The sequence below is a fragment of the Etheostoma spectabile genome, chromosome 10, assembly GCF_008692095.1.
Source record: "Etheostoma spectabile isolate EspeVRDwgs_2016 chromosome 10, UIUC_Espe_1.0, whole genome shotgun sequence".
Lineage (NCBI taxonomy): Eukaryota > Metazoa > Chordata > Actinopteri > Perciformes > Percidae > Etheostoma > Etheostoma spectabile.
In genome coordinates, this window is record NC_045742.1 from 11695740 (window position 1) to 11712773 (window position 17034).

The 17034-nt window shown below is 40.0% G+C and overlaps 1 protein-coding gene across 5 annotated transcripts in view; it reads left to right on the forward strand.

Moving 5' to 3' along the window:
• The window catches only part of diaph2 (diaphanous-related formin 2), a 411623-nt gene that overhangs the window by 360372 nt on the left and 34217 nt on the right, over positions 1-17034 (forward strand). For 4 of the 5 annotated variants that reach the window (XM_032527793.1, XM_032527796.1, XM_032527795.1 and 1 more), the window contains 2 exons: positions 5662-5754; positions 7110-7175. In XM_032527793.1, coding sequence (XP_032383684.1) covers positions 5662-5754; positions 7110-7175 — 159 coding nt within the window. The remainder of the gene's footprint in view (positions 1-5661; positions 5755-7109; positions 7176-17034) is intronic. The other variant, XM_032527797.1, reaches the window with a different exon arrangement.

A 17034-nucleotide genomic window follows, 5' to 3' on the forward strand; every position in this document is an offset into this window, starting at 1 on the left:
TCTCTACTTTATGCATGTCAAGCACAATACACTTCTCACCTCCCACCCACCTTTCCCTTCTTCAAGACATTCTTTCCTCCTTCCACATTTTTCCTTTCTCTCTCCCCCCCTTGACCCTGGCGCCACACAGGCTCATATCAAGAGGAAAGTAGATGCTACACTGCCATTCCCCCTGGAATGGAGTGTTGTGGGAGCATCCCTAACTTAGTTAGGGAGGGCATGAGTGGGTTTGCTCATCAAGTTGTTACAGTAAAACAATCCATATGAATGAGCAAGCAAATCTACCTTTTTATTAGCCATTTTACCCTTCCTTTCTCCTTTTTCATCCTCTCTTTTTCACTGAAGTAGACTAGTAACATGCACATACGCGTGCGCCACACACACACACACATCGCACGCGCACACACGCACACGCACACACACACACACACACACACACACACACACACACACACACACACACACACACACCACGTTAAGCTCAAATTACAAAATAAAGGCCTGTATGAAAAGTGTATTGGCTCATGGTGTAAAGGCTTTTGTCAGAGTTGGGTCGTTGGACAGTAGGGAGATGGAAAAAAGGGAAAGAGTGAAAAACAAAGGATAGACATCTAACAGGTGCATGACTTCAGTCCTTCGTGCACGTGTTTTCTGTGGCAGTAATGGTCTCCGTCTGCCTGGGTCTTAGAAGCTACTGGAACTGCAGGTAAGGAGGGCGAAGGGAGGGGGGTGACTCCACTCAGTAAATTAGTAAACAGCAGAAGGGTAAGAGGAGAGGGATATTGAGTAATGCAGGTGGTTGTGTATATCTTGGTGGCTGAGCCTGAATTCAGATGTAAAAGTAACACAAACCAGGTGCATACAAGTGAGATAGAAAGAGGGAAACAAGATTAAAAGAAAGTGTGGTTGATGCCTCTCCACCTGGTCATAACGCAATACTCCCCTCCCTCCACCGAAGCCTTTGTTTCACGGCTAATGGTCCGGGTTAATTGCACAGGTGACTCTCTGTGGGGGAACAGATGGGCTCAAATGTGTTCAAAAACAATCCGCAGCAAGCAAAAAAAAATGGGAACAACTTGTTCCTCGCCTCTTCGTTATTTCTTTTCTTTCTCATCTTCTCTACTGGAGTCATGGAGGGTGACTGGGGTGAGGTTAAACTCTCACTGTGTTCCTCTCTCACAGTGGTTTCAATTCATCAAGCACAAGGCCTGTAAGCACTCATTAGATCTCATTACAGTGCAAATTAGACTCAGGGATTGGCTACTGGAAGGATAGTGGATAGTAGTAGAAAATAGACATCTCTCCCATGCCCTGTATTCCTCATGTCAAACACTTCAATTTGTTTACAGAGGAGAGTGCTGTGCTTTTATAAATACCGAGGATATGTAGCTTGATTGATTAAAATATGTGACTTTGACAAATGTTATTATTTTGTATTGTTACGCTGTTATTTATCTTTTCAATTAACATGCCACTCTTGCTACCAGTTTAACTCGTGGCATAAAGGATGTCATAATTTGCCATTATATTAGAAACCCACACGTACCAGACAAAAGCTTTTTAGAATTCTTTGATTTATTTGTCTCTCTTTTCCCCCATGAATCATGAAGGCTGCATGTGAGCCATCAGAAATTGAAGTCTCAATCGATCCACAGTGTTTTTTCTCCCCAGCACAACATGCAGGAGATGACAGATAGCAAATTGAATTTATGAACACGCTTTGTTGACACTGCTGCATAATTATAGGAATGCAATGCCTTTGGTGTTTGAAAAAAAAGCCCAGCATTTCATTCAAATACATACAATGTTTTCTGCTTGAATGATTGAGTGAAAGACTTTGTCACGTTTTTGAGGCGACAGCTGTTACTGTTATTCTGTAGTTATATCCATATTCTGATTATTGTAGATGGCTGATTTTAATTGGCAGAAATAAACAAATGAGATGTCAGGTTTTGCATAATTTAAACTTGTTTGTTTGATTCCTAATTGGTTCCTTGACTGAGGTTTAAGAGTTTGTGTGGAGGCTTTCAATGATGCATTTGGTTTTTCTGAAAGACTTGGCTAGAGTCCTGTGTATCCTCTAACTGATCTTGCCATGAGCATCCATGGGTATAGGTCATTCTGCTGACATTAGTTCTTGTAGACTCTCTATCTGCCTCTTTCTAACTATCTTTTCTTCCCTCACTGTCTTTGTCAAACTCATTTGTCAGCTGAGAAATCTGCCCCATACATTTAGGTTAGTTAAGTGGAGCTAATAGTCTTGCAAGTATACAACATGCATTTGTATCACTAATAATGAGTAGGCAGGTTTTGTAAGTGTAGGTGAGGGTCTATGTGCCTGTGCTTGCATACTGCAGTGTAAGTTTTAGGAATAATTAAATGTCAAGGGGCTCAGGCCATCAAGTAGCACGGAAGGTGTTTTACTGCCGTGTGTCATGGCTTGCTCCACTACTCCCTCTCAATAACCCACTCCAGCACACACACTTCCCTTTTCTTCCCAGCTGCCAGTCTACGCTGTCTTTCTCTCATCTTTCTACCTGTATTATGCCTCGGCCCTCATTCTCTCCCTTTACATGTTTCTTCCTCAATTGTAACACTTACAATATATGTGCTTACACTTTTCCTAGCCCTCCCTTTTCTCCCTCCCAACTGTTGACACTTGACTTTGTGTTCAACTCCTGGGATTGGTGAATAGTACATCACAGCTGCTTTCTTTCACTTTTACTGTAGGTACTTTTTTTTTCTTCGGGAAAAACTAATCTGATGTGTGAAGTTTTTGTGCCAATCCTGCTGAGAGCACATTGATATTGTCATCCCTTCTAATTAGAAAATGTGATAGTGCCGCTTGTAAATATATTGCAGAGTGAGCCAATCCGCAGGGCTCACTGTTACATTTGGCACAGCCTCTGGGTATCAACTGATACGTGTGTGTGTGTGTGTGTGTGTGTGTGTGTGTGTGTGTGTGTGTGTGTGTGTGTGTGTGTGTGTGTGTGTGTGTGTGTGTGTGTGTGTGTGTGAGGGGGGGTACACCATCTCTCTCTGGGAGGTAGAGTTTTTTGTTAGAGATTTCTGCTCTTTTTAGCTGTTTAAAAAAGTACATAAAAGTGCAAAAGCCACAACCATGTTCCACACTTCAACAAGCTTTAATAAGATCATTAAAGGACCCCAGGGCTGCCTGTTGGGGGTGCCCAGCAAGGTGTTTCATAACTGGAAGGGTTTGTCAATGTCTTGGGTATTAGCCCATCTTAACCCATTTATAAAGCAATTTCCTGTGAGCAGAGGGGATCTTTCCTCTTGAGAAAGATCTTTGGGCATAAAAGGTTAGCTTTTCTGTAATTCCTCCACATGCAATCTACCACAGCTTCTAATGAGAAGCGAAAGAATATTTGCCCTAGGTTTAACAGCTCAAAATTAAGACGAGTGAATCGTAGCAATGAGGCAGAAATGTCTGTTAAAGTGGGCAATGTTACAATAAATCATGAAAAACGTTTGCTCCGGGGATTACTGGAATAAGTGTAGTCAAACAATATTCAGTTGTATTTCTTTTTCTAATAAGGACTTACCTTGTCTTTGGTAAATATATACACACAAATGCACATATATGTTAATAAGTCTGAAGGTTCATTTAAGACAAGTTTTTGCTAAGAGTAAGGCTGCTCATGTTTAAGCTGTGGTTCAGTAGGACATAGTTAATTGAGCACTGTAGGGTGATAGGGGAATATGTTTCCCATTTTAGTCATTTTGGTTCTTTGTGTCTGCAGTCCTCCTGCTGAACCTCGGTCTACTAGGGCTCCCAAGTCCTGGCCATTACAAATGATGAATTGTGCTACAGTTAAGCTGGAAGTAGGACAAATTGATCAAAGTGTCAGGTGCCCCCTGTGATGGTGTCTAGGTCTCCACAAAGAAGGCAGGGAAGAAGAAGCTGTCAAAAAGTTTCTTGTGCCAAGGTGGTTGTAGATGCATGTTTACCTGCCACTTTAAACTTTCTTCTGTCAGACTCACATTGCGTCCTTGCTAGCCTACATAAGAAGAAGGAGTAGCTAAAGATCTTGGGAGTTGATACAGTTACAGTAGCTGCAAGTTGTTCACCATATTGTTCTTTAGGTCCACAGCAGACAAAACCCTTGCTCCCCCTTTTAAACAAATGAGCTTGCTATCTGAGGTGTAGTGCTGCAATTTGAGATAAGCACTACTTGGCTCAGCTTTGGTTTTGTTCTGATAAAGCTGGTCTAATTAAGCTTGATTTAATCGGAATTGCTTTTAAGCACAGCACACAGCCGGAACAGATACTTTGATTTCAAAGTAGCCATTGGAAAGGACTTGAGGAAGAAAGAGAAGGAATGAGATAGAGTGCAAAATTAGTGTGAGTACAAGTTAAGAGTTGCATTCTTTTTTAAATTTAAAAAAGACATGTTTCTATTCTTAGTTTTGCTATCTTCGTTTACTTGCATGACTGCTTGCAGGTTAGGTGGTTTGTTGCTGGAGGAGAAGAGGAAAACTTCTCTGGAAATGGCAAAATATGTGTCATTCCCTTAAATTAATCGTGTAGCATTGAGTGTTTTGTTCATAAATTCAATTGCCTGAGTGTCTCATGTCTCTTTGAGCACACGCAAGTTACAAAACATTGATCACCCCAGTTTCTGGAAAAGGGCTGTGTGCTGAAAGTAGCAGTTGTCTCCCCTTATTTTTTAATTTTTCCTTCAGCTATAGCTGTAAGTGCAGCAGAGAAATAAGATGCCTGGACCCGGATGGTAAACATTGGGGATGAGCTAGTTCACTCATGTATGCAAAGGAATTGATGACCAAGTCTCCAGCTCCACAATAAGTCACCCTAATGATCCTAGTTTAAAATAATGTCTGTTCTGCACCAGAATGATAAAAAGGGTGCCCCTCTGACTCATTAGTATTGGGGTGTAAAGATAGATGACCCAGATATAGAACCCAAGCTTATTTTGAACCCTGTTTTCATTGAGCAGTATGCTGCATGTGCACAGCGTGGGCAGAACATTTTATGTTGTCGGTTTCATAGCATTGTAAGTGGCTCCTACCTGTCTCTTCAGCCATGCCAACTGCCTCCAGTTGTCTAGTTTCATGGATCCACACGACAGTTGGAATGGTGGGCTGGGGGGATGTCTTTCGAAGGCCGGACCCAGTGTCATTGACTGAACAATGATAGAGCGCCCTGGTATTGAGCGGCTCCACACTAAATCTTTGTAAAGAGCACTTAGCTCCCATGCGTTAGCCACAGAAAGAATATCTGTCAATGACCATCAGTGGATGCTTTCATCCTGAGGCTCCTCTGCCTGTATTAGTTGCTAAGCACTATATATATTTTTCTTCCTCCCCAGCTGTAAAAAAAATACATGCCTGAGTGACAGGCCTCTGTCTTACTCATACGCTCTATAAAAACCTTGTTTATATCTCACTCGGCTCTCTTGCTGTCATAAAAGGTGATTTTGTATGCACCTTTAGTTAGAGGGCATCTATTGCTTCCACACCAGAATACCACGAATTAGACCTTGAAGCAGGAATGTAAAAAGGTGTGTGCTTAGGCCTGTACCTGTACAGACCCAAATGCATGTGTTATTATATACTGTATCCTGTTTTAATGTATGTTTTGTTCTATAAAACATTTTGCCTCTATTTTCTGTTCTCTTACAGAGGGAGATGAAACCGGTGTGATGGATAGCCTAATGGAAGCTCTACAGTCTGGAGCAGCCTTCCGTGATCGACGAAAACGAACACCGCGCAATGGTAAGGCAGCAAAAAACACTGTCTTTATTTAATTTGTCATTTAATTTATAATTTCATTGTATTTCTGACAGTCTTATCTGTCTGCAGAAAATAATACCGCCTGCCCCCTTTTGCCCCAGTTGTTACATGTTTCCATGCTGTCTATCATGTGAAAGAAGCTTTGCTCTCCAGTTTGTATGTAATTAGTGTGTATTCCGGATCTTGTGTCCTTTTCAGATTTGTGAGTAACAAGCACATAAAACATGGACACGTATAGGAACATATGTATATATACAGAAAGATGTCATAGAAACAACCACACATGTGGCCCAGTGCAGGTTATTAGCGATTTATTGTCCCTTTGCTATTCATAAAACACTTATTATAATGTAGCCATGGTGGCAGCAGTTGGACCAAGGCTGATTTAGTGCAATCCTGGTGTTAACACCTTCCATTTTGCCATGATGAATGGCTCGTACCCAGGGGAGTACCACCTAATACGGGTGCCAGGATCAATTCATATGCAAGTCAGAGTTCTACAGGTGCTGCCAATTCTACGTTTCTATCGTTTTAGATTGTTGCTGGGCAATATTTAAAATACATTTCAAGTGCATTGTGAAATAGAAAGCTGTTTACTCTTTACCTATTTAATGCATTTTGTGTTCAAGTTACTTAAGTGTTTCAAGTCATTACAGATTCATCAGCTATTTTTACTCATAGCAGAATTAATAATGTGATATTTTTAGTTTTTATTTGGCAGTGCTCACATATTGACGCAATTTACATATGATAGTATGCACTGTACAAATTGGTGCATGTGTGTGTGTATTCAAAGCATAAGAATAATTTGATTCCCCCCCAAAAATTGTTATACAATAAAAAGGCTGTCTGCTATGATATTGCACAATACACTGCAAGTTACTATACACAATTGTATTTTAATGCTTTTTGTAAATCAAAAACAATTTGAAAATATTAATATACAATGCATGAATGATAATTTAACTATGATTAAATATTTGAAAAACCATACACAAGCAAATAACAACTAACATGCACACATACTTATTTCAACATATTTAATGCTGCTTATCAATAGACATAACCAGCTCCATTCTTCACTTGCAGCTTTTTCAAACCATATTTCTGTGTTTGGGTTTAATGTAAGCCTGTGCCTGTGTCCTAATGTGTGTGCAGGTGTCTTAGCAAACCTAAAGGGTTTTTGCCAGGCTCTGGGAGTGGTTCATTCTTGCCAAGTATCTGAGATGAGTCACCTCTGATGTACATTTCTCTTTTCCTTTTTCACCATCCTTCCCCTCTGCTCTTTTTATTTCCTTTTTCTTTGTTTATGTTTTTTATCACCAACATTGTTACAGGTGATCAAAGCCCTTCCAGTCCATCGTCTCGGTGGCCGGGTGCTAACTATGGCAACAGAACCCTAGGTGTGTGTATTTAAACTATCTTTTTAACCCAGGCCCAGCAACACCCTGTCTCCTACTGCACTCCTCCTGGCTGCATAACTCACATGTCCGTCCTGTCAGAACACTCAAGCTGAGCTGGTCTACAACATGCAGAGTCCTGTGCTGAGTTACTGAATCTGACTTAGCAAAGCATGAAAAAATATGTAAGATTTACTGTAAAAAAATAAAAAACACAATACAAAAGAACAACAGCATGCAATTTTAAGTCCTAGCCACTATGGATGTGTAGCATACGGTAACATTATCACAGTTATTGTGGAACACCATTTTACAGCAACTGTACTTTTGGCTAATGGCCATAAGGCAGAAATTCTTAGACAAAATGGTGCCCTGTGTTTATTGGAATAAGAGCTAGTAAAGCTAACACCAGAAATGTATGTCAAATGTAGGATTCGTTATTAACACGTCTACCTACAGTAAAAGAAAAAAAATACATATAGGACTACCTTAAATAATGCAGCATATTTTGTTTCACTTATTCATATGCAGCAGTAGAGAAGGAAAATCTAGACTGGAGAGACTATAATTGCCAATTAAGCTAGTACTGCTGAGTGGCATGATGTAAATCTTACATTGAATATCATTTTTCATTTTAAATTACCTTTAATATCCAATACAGTAAGGTTAACTCATATTGAAGTTGCCTTTGTGTTGGTCCCTTGATCTTAAATGTTTAATCTTGCGACACAATACAGTCCAATCCTAATAGCGGTCACGCCATCATTTTTAATTCATTCGGCATAATTTCTGTCTTGTAGAGCAGCTCCAGTTATTATTGAATTGTCTTGCTCTTCCTGTTTGCCTATGAGCATGATATCACTTCCTGTCTTGTGGAAGTGTTCTACTGGGGAGGTCCTCCATGCTTTGGTCACTCATAATTGTGTTGTGTAATACCTTTCTTTTCCCTTATATGTTTGTTAAATGGCAAACTAATGTGCAACAGAACCCCAAATATGCCTCTTTTTGAAGGATTATTGTAAGCCATACTGTGCAAGCTTACTTTGAGGCAACTTTGGGTAAAAATTAATTGTCTGCAACTCTCGAGAGATTAGTGCTCTGTGTCTTGCAAAAATGTCTCTATTGCTCTAATATGTTTAAGTTGTTTTGATTGCATGTCTATGTACCTGACAATGCTGGTGAATTCATGGATGACAGTATCTCGAGCGTGATACTAAAAAAATGTATTTAATTATTTTGAAAAGTAATGTTCACTTCAGAAGAAGAAAGAAATGTGATAATATTTAATTAACCGGAAGCTTTAAAGTTATTTTTAAGTAAGCTAAGGAGAGGACCTTGGCAAGCTGACATCTGGCTATGAAAACCGTCTCTAAAGACGTGGATTGTTACCTCTTTAGTGGAAAGAAGCTGTTCCTAGTATGCAAGGCGTGGTAGTAGCAATTAAATATAGTTACAATTGACTCTATGCATAACACTATTTCTAGAACCAAACTCCTGGATAAGTGCTGAACAGCTTTTTCACAGCTGTGGAAATACAGAATGACAATCGTATGGTGGGTGTGCTAATACTCATGAACCCAGATTAGCACTGCTAGCACTGCTATGTTCAATATTTCAATGAACATGAGAATAGAGAAAGGCTCTGGCTGTCTGTGCCTGTGTGGCAGCTGTTTGGACTGTCAGGCTCTCTAGTAGTCTAGATGGGTCCTGGAGATGGCACCATCTAGTACACCATAATTCTGCAAAGGAAGGAACAATTAAATGAATTAATGGGAAGAAACGGCATGCCTGAAAAATCAGGGTTCTGCTTTGGTGGTTTGCAGCCAAATGTGAAGTGGAATTGATAAGAGTCAGCACCTCCATGCCTGAGGACATGGTTCATGAAAAATGATGTAGTGACCCCTTTTGGTTGGGAGCAAGTGGTTGCTTCTGAGTGAAGGAGTTCGAGTATCTCAGGGTCTTGTTTATCATAGTCAATATACCAGAGATGGCAAAAGTACTCACTTCCCGTACTGAAATAGAAGTACAGATAATTGTGTTAAATAATACTCTGGTAAAAGTAGAAGTACTGATTTAACTTCTTTACTCAAGTAAAAGTAACAAAGTAGAAGTCTGGAAATTGACTTAAAGTTTAAAAGTAAAAATAGCCTTGCGAATGACAAAGCTACCTGGACCAGACAGATGTTACTAGACAGCTGCTGAGGACCTACTGTGGACATGAAAAAAATTCTCTTTATATGCCATTGCCTACATTTTAAATGGCTGTCTGCCAATAGGCCTAACACATATAGCTTATTTTATGTGACAGATACTGGGACTCCGGGTGAATACGATTCTGACTGAGTAGCAAGATATGAATTCAAGTGTGATTTTGTGAGAAGTCTGTGTATATTCCCATCCAGTTAGATTCAATTTGGTTTTGATGACGCAAAAATAATAACTAACTCCAGTGCAATTATTTATTACTTATTAAGAACTAGATTAGGACTGGATTTAAAGCAGATTCTGGTTTCCAACTTGGACCAGGTGTGTCTGTTAAAACACCGACGGAGACAACTTCTCTCTGTTGATGCTTTATTACAATCCAGAATCCTTATAAACATGGGTAGCTCTGCTATGGCTGTTTGTGTGGTAATAAAAGAAATAAATAACATTGTAAAGGCTACCATACACAATGCATAGGAATCATAAATGCTAGTAAATAATAATAATAAACCCACTGTTATTACATTATCTTAATGAGCGAGGACATTCAACAATCGCCATTATATTGAATCAACAGCCAGGTGCAACCTAGCTAACAAGTGAAGAACACAAAAAAGCTAACTTTTAAATTTGCAAGAATTATAGACCAATACAATAATGGGCTTAAATGAACTAACAACATAAGTTATATGACTTACAGTTCTCAAAGACGCACACAATCTCAACTAATCTCAACAAAGTATTTGTACTTTGTTACTTCCCATCTCTGCTATATACACAACATTACACTTCCGTGAAATTCCTCATTTGGGCCGGATGTCCATTACTTTGGGCTATCTTTCTTTGGCATTCTACTCCAGTCAATTTATCAGGACTATAGTTAACTGCTCCTCAGATCTCTGCAAGGTAAATTGAGATTGCTAGCTAAACTATCTGTCCAAAAACAACTTTTGAATGTACCCATGTTCCACCAAAACAAGTTACTTCCCGAAGATATTTTGCAGAGGTGCCGTTGCTCCGTATGGCACTTAGTGCTGCCCGAGACGATTGTGATTGGTTTAAAGAACTGCCAAGAACCCAGAGCACACTTTTCTCCCGTCCCGGAATGCTGTGTGGACTAGCCAAACCCTCCTTGGCAGCACTTTGGAGGAAGGGTTGGCAATGCAAGACTATATTCATGACAGAGGGTAAGATTGAGCATAAGATGGGGCATGTAGTTTGTAGCTTCAACAATTTTGCAAGCATTGTACTGTACTGTCTTGGTAAGGATGAAGCTAAGCATGAAGGTATTGTTCCCAATTTACAAATTTAAGTTTTGACCCTCACTTACGGTCAAGAACTCTGGCTAGTGACTGAAAAAATAGATCATGGGTAGGAATGCCAGGTTTTGTTTTGTGGGCTGTCTGGGTTCCTCACAAAGAAAAGATCCCTCAGTAATGAAAGTTCAGCTCTTTTGTGCTGAAGAAGTCAATTGAGGTTGTCTGGGCATCTTATCAGGATACTTGACCTGATCACCATCCTGATTTGTTGATGTATTGTTGTCATGTCCAACTGGGAGGAGACCCAGACCATGAACAGGCTGGTGGGATATACCCTGCCTGGAAGATGTTTCTGGGTGGATGCTACCTGGACCCTGACAAATATCGGCAAATATGGATGGCCATGCCGTGCCATGTGATCATTGTAAAACTAAACACTGCCTCTCTTTGTTTAGGAATATTCTTGACGACATTCTGTATGTATGTGACCTATTTTCCTATTCTTGCAAGACAACCAAGATGACTGTGGTTCTTATGATGACTCGCTCTCCTTCATGGCATTGTGCATCAGACCCTTCTCAGTTCACTTTTTTTCATAGAGCATACTACTATGCTACCAGAAAGTATTATGCACTGACGGCTCCGTGTTTATTGATATGGAACCCAGTTTGATAAACAGCTGCATGGATTCTCTACCCTGAGGTGATGAGAGGGGGAAATCCTTTTGACATGCCGGCTCCATGGATTTTTTTCTAAATGGAATCTGGAAATGAGTTTAGTTGCTATAGCGCATTGGGGGAATTTGTGCATAAGGATTTGTGTTTGTCCCCTTTCATGAGATGAGATAATTTCCCCCAATGCTCTATAGCAACTGAACCCATATCCAGATCACATTTAGTAAAAAATGGAAGGGGACAAACAAAAATCTTTACGTACAGTTTGAGGGAATTTTTTCCAAGTACTTTCCGTAAAGACAAACAATTAAGTTCTCCAGTGACGGACAATTTGGTGAAATAGGCATCTTAGTCACTGAAAGCTGTTTTTGGGTTGTCGCTTCTTAGTGCATAGTGGGAGCTGTCAATGTTTTAGTTAGTATTTGAAGAATGATGGTATCATTTTTGGTCAGTACAGCAACTTTAATGTTTCTGTACTTCTGTTGCATACATATTTGATTTCTCTCTGACTCTGAGACTTACAGAATTTTAGTCTCTCTTTAGACTGAATTTACTGGTGGAGAAGGTTCTTCAAGCAGTTCTATCAGACAGTGTGCCAAATCTATTCAGCCCTGCTTGTCATGTCTGTTGTAATCTCATGCTTTAAAGCTTGATTAACCTCCTGTCATCCTTAAACAAGCAGCGTGTACCAGAGAGAGTCTCTCAGTTTCACAAGAATCTTCGCTAATGTCAAAGGAGTTCATTTAAACCCAGCATGTTGCTTTTTGTCGTCCTTCCGGCTAAACTACATCCAGCAGACTACCTCAAGTGTCAGGCTGAACACAATTCTAGATGCCGCCAGTCACAATTACACCCAATTCCACAAGCATTTCCTATTTCCTTGTCTCCACTTTGTGTAAGATGGAAAACCTAACCCGGGAGGCCATACTCATGTGTTATGCAATTACACCAGCCAGTCCTAATTTAACACACAGAAGCTGGATGGATTGATGGAGACCAGAAAAGCCACATTTCTGTTGTGGGTTCAGTCTCATTTCAGGAAGATAATATGTCAAGTAGATTGTGTTATTGAATGTGGTTGGTTTCACATTATATGTTACTCCTTTTTTGCAGATAGTGTACTTTAAAATTAGGTTTTACTTAAATTAGGATAAGAAAGAATTTGAGTTAGCCGACTCCTTTTCTATCTCCTATTCCCTTTCTGGTGAGACAGTTACCTGGGTAACTTGCAGGAGATTGGTGGGTAGTGAGCACGAGCCTCTCATACTTCCTGGCTCATCGATTTTCAGTCAGGGATGAAAGCCACAGACTCAGTAGGTCTTTCATACTGGGGGGCATCCCAAAAGACACATCAATCAGATTTCAAAGAGAACCACGCCAATCTTATTTATTTACTGCTTTTTCAACATCATTACAATCCCAAACCAGGGCCTTCCCTCTCTCTGCCCCACTCTCCTGCTTCACCTTCACAGGTCAGTCCATCAAAAGTTCTCTCCTGTGTTCTATATAGTAAGCCTCTTAAGGACTTATTTGACATTGAACAGGGAGGGATCATCTCATTCCCATTAAAAAATAGAGATGCAGTGATATAATGCTTGTCAGGGTTACGGAATTTCAGTCCAACTGTCTAATCCCCTGAAGCCTAGCAGTTAATTCAGCTGCTCAGGCCAGAGAGTGTGCCCCCTGTAAGTTTAATGAAGATTAAATTACCTATTTTCTCTCATGAAATTTTAAAGGAAGAAAGGGGATGAATTTGCAAGAAGGCAAATGAAAAGACCAAAGGAAAGTGTCCGTGAAAAGGAGATGCTGGCAAAGATAAAGAATTTCCCCTTATTCTCTTATAACCCTCAATGTCATTTGTGACATAAATCTTCTTTAAGTACTTGATGAGTGATCGTAATTCCCTTAGCAATTAATATGTTCACACATATGTTGCACCCATCACTTTATCTCTCTCTCTTGTCTCTCAACCTCTAGCAGTTGTTCTCCTGTCTTGTTTCACGCGCACACATGTGCAAGCTTATGTCACATACCGGATAAGGTTTGTTGCTTAGGGTGTCTCTGAGTTGATGGCTAAAGCCCTTTGCCTTCACAAGCTCCTGGCTTCCACTTCAGGGTGTTGATAGATGTTATTCATTGGGGCGACCCTAGAGGCGATCCTGCAGGAAGTGGAGCTAACATGATTTGGGACGAAGAGACCCAGAGGGTGTCTGTGCCTCTTGCTGTAGCCTGGATCGCTTAGTAGATATGAGATATCAATAGAGTAGATGAGAGCAGAGCTCTGTAGAGATGTGCTGCTTGAAATCTATCACCTGCTTCTCATAGTCAAGAACATTTACCAAGCCAAAGGGAAAGGCAGATCGGAAGAAACTGAGGCATGGACAGCCACTCTATTTAACATTTGACGTTCTATGGCATAGACAAAGCCATTGTCCGTCCCATTGACCCATAGGGCCTTTCTCTGGACCTGATCATTTTTCATCCACAGCAGAAAACCCATCATGAAAATATAGATGGAGATTTTATGTACCATTTGAGTACCCTTGGCGCATAACTGATTCGTTGTTTGACTCTGCCAAGAGAGGACGTAAAGTAAGTGAAGTGTGACATGCAGCCATTTTGAGAGGATAAATCAAATCTTAATAAAAGGCAGTCTCTCTGAGTGGAAACTAGGGGTCTCTCACCCCTGTCCCTGCTGTTAAGTACACCCTAAACCCTCTGCTGTTTAAATTATACAGAAGGTACAGTGTCTACTTGAGTACAGGGTGCCTACAGGGGGCTGACTACATGCCCTTTTGATGCCATTATGCCCTTTTACAACTCCCTGTCTACGGAAACTTATCATGTGGAGCCTAGCTCCCTTTGGTAACACTTACTTTTTCTTTTCTTTTTTAAATAAAGTCAATGACCTAGTGCTATAATGGACTCAGAGCTCTCAACACCTTTGTCCAATATTGTTTTACTTCATTGGCACAGGGCCTCATTGATGTAGAAAGTACTCAGCCCTCCCGCCTAGTGGACCATCAGCGAACAACTGCAGAGCAAAAATGTCTACTAGCTTATCATATTCAATAATATCCCAGAGCGTTTGCAGTGGGCTGCTCTTTTTTTTCTTGCTCACTCTCCAAACAATATTGGCTTTCAAGTAGGTGGGCAGTTATGAAAGGTCACCCTAAGTGTAAATTGTCAATGCTGGATCAATTTTGGAGGGCAAATAAGCTTTGGAGGCCCCATAATGGAAGGTTTCATCTTATTTTTACCCAGGGCACACTCACACAATAAGATTGATATCGTTCATTGTTTGATGAATTCCTAATAGACCAATAAACTTGCAGAGCTTAAAGCCAAAGGAATGCCTGTGAAAGTCGGACCATCCCACTAGCTGAAAGATTGCCCTCATATAATTCCAATGGAATCTCGCCCAGGCCATCATGCTTAGTGTTGAAGGATGGGTGACTTATGTTGGTTGAATTAAACCATATTTATCACTCATTAGGCACACAGCAGGGCAAACTGATGATTGGATAGAAAACAAATAATGTGCGGTGGAATAAGATGCCATCCTGTGTGGTTATGTGTTCCACTGACAAAAGTGGCAGTGCCAGATTTAAATGCTTCTTCTTCTGCTGTCATATTTATGTTTTGTTTTTTTACCTCCTTAATATGATGTGGCTATTATAGAAGCACGGGATATAATGTCCGGGCGGATGTTTGCATTTTAAGTGTCAGTCACTGACTAAAATCTTTCAGCCTCAATGAGGTGGAATTAATATTTTATTTTCCCATTAGGTGGGCTTGATGTCTGTAATAGGGAAGTATATAGGAGGTATATATAAAAGTAATGGCAGTCAGGGTGATGAGTGATAATAGTAATTCCCAATTGATACAGACAAAGACAGAATGTGTCACAGAATGTTAAATGTTCCATAATAGTAAAGGTTATGTTGGGAACAAGGATAATATATTATATAGAAAATTACAATTTATGTGATGCTGGCAGCTTAAATTTTCTGGATCTTGCAACATTGCTTTCCTGACTTGAATAAATTCAACAGGGTTTTGGTTGTGTTAATTAAGTCATATCTTTCTTTTCTGAAGTACAAGAAAGCTGCAGTTCCATATTATGCTCATTTTTTTAAGTATGCGTTGATGCATATTTGGTTAACAATGTATCTTTTTTTAAGATAATTTTTTTTCCCTTTATTAGAGTTGATAGGCATGAAAGGGGGAGAGAGATGGGGGATGACATGCAGAAAAGGGCCGCAGGTCAGACCTGGCCCTGGCCGATAAAGGATTCAGTCTTCATGGGGCAAACGCTCTTACTGGGTGAGCTAGAGGTCGCCCCGGTTAACAATGTTTCTGAAATGAATCTGGCACCAAGTAAAATGAACACTAACATCAACACTTTACATGGTTCCCTGTGATACAGTGTAAAACATGAAGCAGGAGCCACACGGCTCTCACAGACCGTTCCCCAACAGTGAAAAACTTTTTTTTTTAACAACACACACACAGAGGGAGTGTGACTTTATTCTCTGCTCAGGACACCATTACTCCACTATATCTATACATAACACATATGTGTTTGCTGCTATATTAATTTTCTTAATGTTGAGTAAAGCATTATGAAGCCTGACAGACTTTTTTCTGCCTCATTTGGAGATTGTAAGCAACAAAATGTAAGTAAAGTTAAAGTTAAGTTTAAGGACAAGTATGTCTAAAACTATGTTAGAAAACTTTAATTAGATTAGTGTGCACACCTTTCAATTAAAACTGAGGAAAAGAATGTTTGGCAATTTTGATAACAGTAGTAAGCTTCCCACACCTTTTGTAGGAATTGCACATTTTCACAACCAAAGTGTTTTGTTTTTTTAACAACAACAAAAAGTGAAAAGCTTAATAATAGGCATATATCGCTTTAAAGACACTGACCTGAAAGTGTGACATCCGGGCCCAAAAGAAATCTGTACTTTATGAGTGATGGTCCCTACAACATCTGTGAAAACATCAAGTGAGTCTTAATCAGAAGAGCAATGTTTTCATCACAATACATGCTCAAAGATAAATGCCGCCACCTGATCAGACTTATAACTGACAAAATGATTTATTATGTAGGTTGTCAAATTTTTTGCATGACACAAAGAGCGACAGATGACAAAACAGTTTAGAAAGGTAAAGAAAAGGCTGGTTGAGACTTTCAACCCAGTTGACAAATACAGTGTCAGGATTGAAAGAATCTGAACTTGTTATCTCTCAAGTTATGGTGGAAAGAGGTGCGTACATGACAGAGAGAAGGTAGAAGAGAGAATCATGGGATTAGATGATATGTGGTGGATGTATTGTGCAGTGATAGACACATGTATTCATAGTGATAGCTATAAAGAGTTAAAGAGGGCAAGAGAGACAGAGTGGGTTAAATCAAGGTAAAACGAGGAATAATAGACACACACAAACACACACACACACACACACACACATACACACACACACACACACAGTCACAACACACACACACACACGCGCATACTTGGTGTGCAATCAGCAAGAATGCTCCCCACTCTCATTCCCTCCCCCTCCAGTCAAGCATGATTGTGCTTGACATGGTTCCATCACTAATGCTGACTGATGCCCATTTGCAAGGCTCTTCACATTTATTTATTTATCTGTTTATTTGCGTCAAGTTTATTTATTGATGGGCTTCAAGGATATGGTGGAAAATCTCCA